This window comes from Vespa velutina, chromosome 16, assembly GCF_912470025.1.
Source record: "Vespa velutina chromosome 16, iVesVel2.1, whole genome shotgun sequence".
Classification (NCBI taxonomy): Eukaryota; Metazoa; Arthropoda; class Insecta; order Hymenoptera; family Vespidae; genus Vespa; species Vespa velutina.
In genome coordinates, this window is record NC_062203.1 from 4,075,591 (window position 1) to 4,080,590 (window position 5,000).

Here is a 5,000-nt window from a genome sequence, read left to right on the forward strand (position 1 = left end):
CGTCGTCATCGTCCTGTACCACTCGTAAAATCTTCTGGCAATATACCCATTCTTTTTTCTCTTTTTATTACAGATCCATTTTTGTTTAGAGTCTACATGCACGCACGCACGCATACTCTACACATATATTCTCTTTTCTATTAATTTATCATCCCTACATTGACTTCTATCCGATATAAATTATACAACGTTAATTATAATGAGAACAAAAAAATTATTTGTTTGTTGCCTTTTTATTGATATTCACTTTTATTTCTTTACTTTTTAATCTATTATTATTAATACAAATATTAATTATATATATATATATATATATTATTATTATTATTATTGTATATTATAAATAATTTATTCCTTTACATTTTTTTTTTACAAATATTATTTCATATATATATATATATATTAAATAAATAATTTATTTTAATAATTATTTAGTAATCCCTTTCTTTTATGAGATTCATATATACATACATACATACATACATACATATATACATACATAGATACATATATACATATGTATGTATCATATGATTCTTTGATAAGAAATAAAAGAATAAAGAATCAAACTCGTATGTCCGATAATCGTTGGCACGAGACGCATTGTACTTTTTCATTCATTCATTCGTTTTCTTTTCTTTTTTCTTTTTTTTTTTTTTTCATTTCTTTTCCCCTTCCTCTTCTTCTTTTTTCTCCTCTCCTTCTTTCTCTTTCTTCTCTTTCCCTTACGTCGTTGGCAAATTTTCAAGAACACGTCATGACGTTAGATCAACCGACTGACTACTTACTATAGAAGTTATCGATCCGACTCGTCCATTATGCTTGTCACCGATATATTTTCCTCTCCTTTTGACCTCTTTCATTTCTCTCGTTCATCGTTCACCCTCGATGAAATATATCCCCCGAAGCTCTTAGGAAAAAGGAATATATCGAAACGCTGCGTATCGTGGATGATCCCTGTTTACGAGACTATTAAATTGACCCTTCGCATTTCTTTCTCCTTCATTCTTTTTTCTCTTTTTGTTTCGTTGTTTTTTTTCTCTTCTTATTTTTTTTTTGTTTTGTTTTGTTTTTACAAAATCCTTTCGCGAGACCAATAATTTGTATAAATATTTTATAATATTCTTTACGATCCCTCTACCCAGTCGCTGTCTCCCCCTTCTTGGGGTGATAAGAAAAAAAAAAATATATATATATATATATATATATATATATATATGTTTAATCCCATAGGAATACAAGAGTTTAATTATACTTTATATTATGTATATATCATCCGTAGGGGGATGTTTATGGGGTTACTGTAGAAAAAAATTTTTATGGCCTCTATAAAATGCAAAGGTTTAACAAGATTATCAGAAATGAGTTTACATAGTTAATCATTGGTTATGATTCTTCCTTGATTATAATTAATTATACATTAAACAGGGATAATGTATAATTATGATTAATATCTATAATGGATTTATTTGACCCATGTAAGTGCCTTTTTCTTTCCCTTTTTTCTTTCTAACTTTTCTTTTCCCTTTTCTTTTTCAAGTATATGACGGAGAAGATGGGCGGCGCCGAGGGAACCAAGCTCGACGTCGACTTCGTTGATATGGAGAGGGTAAGGATATATATTTTTGTATCTTGAAGAGACTTTAATTCTCGCAAGTCATATCAGAATCAAAGCCCATTATAGGGAGTCGCAAGAGCGTGATGATGAGATCCTGAGATTGGCAATACAATTTTTTCAAACGTTTTCAATGTATCATTATATTTTTCATTGTTCGTATCAAACGAGCAAGCAAGCAAGCAAGCAAATATTTTTTTATTTTTGATCTTTTGTAAAAGGAAAAAAAAAAAAAAAAAAAGAACTTGACTCTTCAAGTCTCACAAATATCATCGGCATTTATCTCTCTTCGAATGTGTATCAATGATTTAAAAAAAAAAAAAAAAAAAAAAACAAGGAAAAAAAGACTATGAATATAAATAAGACAATAATTTAATTCGCGAATTTCTTCATGAATTATATAGAAAACAGACGTGACCAACGAGCTTGTAGAAGAGTTACAAATGAAAACGAAAGAATTTCTTCAACCGAACCCAACGGCAAGAGCGAAGATGGCGGCGGTCAAGGGCATCAGTAAACTCAGTGGCCAAGCAAAGGCCTCGACCTATCCTCAACCCGAAGGTGTTCTTGGCGATTGTATGCTCACATATGGCAAAAAACTAGGCGAGGATAGTATTTTCGGTAGGTCACGGAGATACGTATTTAATACGATTAAATAAAGTCAGAGTTTTATCGAATATTTTTATCGTGACCAATAAAATCTTATACGTTCAAATATATCCTCCAATAGTAATTAAATTTATTTTTATAGCATGGATAACTATTAATAGAGAAATCGAATTTTCGAGATTGTTGAACGAATCGCGCTTTAAAATATGCAACACACCATACTTGGTCGATAATTGTGTTTCCAAGCGCCATCTAGCTGTATGAAAATTTTTCTTTTATATTCTTCCTCTGATAGGCAATAAGAGGATTTATTTATTATAGGAGTATAAGAATATGCATGCTGTAAGGGACATGTGTCATCCCCTTATAAATGGCAACAAAAGTATACGAACAAATTGCATATCTTAAGGGACTTATGCCCCTTACAATAGGCAATAGAGATGTTCATTACATGTGTTGCATATCAAAGGGTTATAAAAAAAGTTTCTTATTGATAGATGGCGTTCGTAAGTACAATTATCGACTGAGTATTAAGGGTTGCATATTACAGGCGCGTATTTTAAATAATATTAATATTTAATTAAATATAAATACAACAGATTCTTAAATTGAATAGTAATTGAATTAAGATCGAACGTTCGAATGATTATATCAATATAAATGATATTCTTCATCGTTATGTTGTTCTCGTAGCTCAGGCCCTTATTGAAATGGGTGATGCGATGAAACAGATGGCCGATGTAAAATATTCCTTGGACGACAACATAAAGCAAAACTTTTTGGAACCTTTGCACCATCTGCAGACCAAGGATCTCAAGGAAGTGATGGTGTGTTTTAATATTACCATTATTATATATAAAAAGATATTGATGTTCCGAACAGGATAATTTAACTTCTGCTTTTTTTTTTTCTTTTAATTTAATTTAATATAATTTATTTATTTGTTTATGTACTGATTTATTTATTTTTTTTTTTTTTTCTTAATTTTGCAGCACCATCGGAAGAAACTTCAAGGAAGGCGATTGGACTTTGACTGCAAGCGAAGACGTCAAGCTAAAGGTATTCGATGATTTTTTCGATTCTATCGCTTATTATCTTTCGGACATCGTCATTATTTTAAATTTACGCGAGCTCGAGGATTTCGAGATGCTGTATAAAATATTTTTTTTACGATTTGAACCAAAAGAAATCGATCTATTGGATGACGTTAGAAGCTTAGAAATTCTTTTCTTTTTTTTTTTTTTTTATTTTTATTTTTTGTTTATATATCCTTAAAGATCGATCTCTACGGATGTCTATTCTTAGATATATTAAATTTTAATCGATCAACGATATTCGATCCGTAAAACTCATCACGTTTTTTTTTTTTTTTTTTTTTTTTTTTTTTTTTTACATATCTATGATATTTATATTATATTTAATTAATTAAATCTTAAACGAATGCGGCATGCGTCTAATTCGATTAATTTGATTAATTCCAAGATCAATCATACGAGTCATATATAATTTCAATTAAGTTTGTCCTTGTATTTGTTTTAAATCTTTCATATTTCTTTCTGTCTTTATCTCTCTCTCTCTCTCTCTCTCTCTCTCTCTCTCTCTTCTTCTTTCTTTCTCTCTCTCTCTCTCTCTCTCTCTCTCTATCTCTCTCTCTCTCTGTTTCTCTCTCTCTCTTTTTTCTGATACATACACATACACACAAATACGTACTTTGTGGGATCTTTTCAAACGATAGCTGTGGGAAAGAGATCGGGAAGCCCACATTTTGGAAGTCCAGCAAAAACTGCACCCTATGCCGGTACGTGGCTACTTCTGTCACCACGTACACTTTTATTTATTGTTTCTCTTTTCTTTTTTTTTTTCTTTTCTTTTTTCCTTTTTCCTTTTTCTTTCATTTACGTAGTTTATTATTTGTCGATTTCAATCCCTCATATGTATGATAATTTTATGATAATCGCTAGAGCGATAAGTATTTATTTAGCTTGCCGAACTCTCCAGAGAAAACTGATGCCAGTGATAATAATTTAAAAATGATATATAACATATGTACATACGTACATATATATTTATGTATATATTGCATAGTTATTTAATAATTATACTAGATATATATATATATATATATATTTCTTTTTTATTTACATTTGTTTAGAATTTACGGCAATGCACCATTTCGTTTATTTACATCACCGTAATGATTGTGTCCATTCGCGTGTTTCACTTTAAATCTTTTTTATCATTTTTGCACTTTTTTTCGTTGTTCTTTTTATTTATTTTTTTTTTGTTTATTATTACTCTCCCTTCTCGTTGGATTAAAAATACATGTTTATGTTGTAATGATTGGCATTATGTAATATGTATTTACCGAGCAACCCTGTAGTGGAAATTTTTAATAGACCTATGGCGCAACCTTTTGCGAACAGGTTCTCACGTTTCAGACGACGAAATTCGGCAGGCCGAAGAAAAGTTTGCCGAGAGCCTTCATCTCGCCCAAATGGGCATGTTCAATTTACTCGAAAACGATGTAAGTGATGGTTATGTACGTATTCTAAATATTACACTCGATGGAATGACTTATTTTATTTTATTTTTTAGGTCGAACAAGTTGCTCAATTGGCGACCTTCAGTGAAGCACTTTTAGAATATCATCAGCAATGCATCGACATTTTGCGAGTCCTAACTGATAAGCTTTTGGAAAAGTACGTAAAAGTATTATACAATTATACAATCAAAAAGTTTAATAAGATATAAGAATAGTACAAATTATACCGGTATA

The 5,000-nt window shown here is 30.4% G+C and overlaps 1 protein-coding gene across 9 annotated transcripts in view; it reads left to right on the top strand.

Moving 5' to 3' along the window:
* Positions 1-5,000, top strand: part of LOC124954782 (endophilin-A) — a 21,089-nt gene that overhangs the window by 10,752 nt on the left and 5,337 nt on the right. For 6 of the 9 annotated variants that reach the window (XM_047508215.1, XM_047508224.1, XM_047508221.1 and 3 more), the window contains exons 3-9: positions 1,541-1,609; positions 2,020-2,236; positions 2,918-3,051; positions 3,217-3,283; positions 3,960-4,022; positions 4,648-4,748; positions 4,820-4,923. In XM_047508215.1, the coding sequence (XP_047364171.1) occupies positions 1,541-1,609; positions 2,020-2,236; positions 2,918-3,051; positions 3,217-3,283; positions 3,960-4,022; positions 4,648-4,748; positions 4,820-4,923 (755 nt within the window). The remainder of the gene's footprint in view (positions 1-1,540; positions 1,610-2,019; positions 2,237-2,917; positions 3,052-3,216; positions 3,284-3,959; positions 4,023-4,647; positions 4,749-4,819; positions 4,924-5,000) is intronic. The other 3 variants (XM_047508220.1, XM_047508222.1, XM_047508223.1) reach the window with 3 other exon arrangements.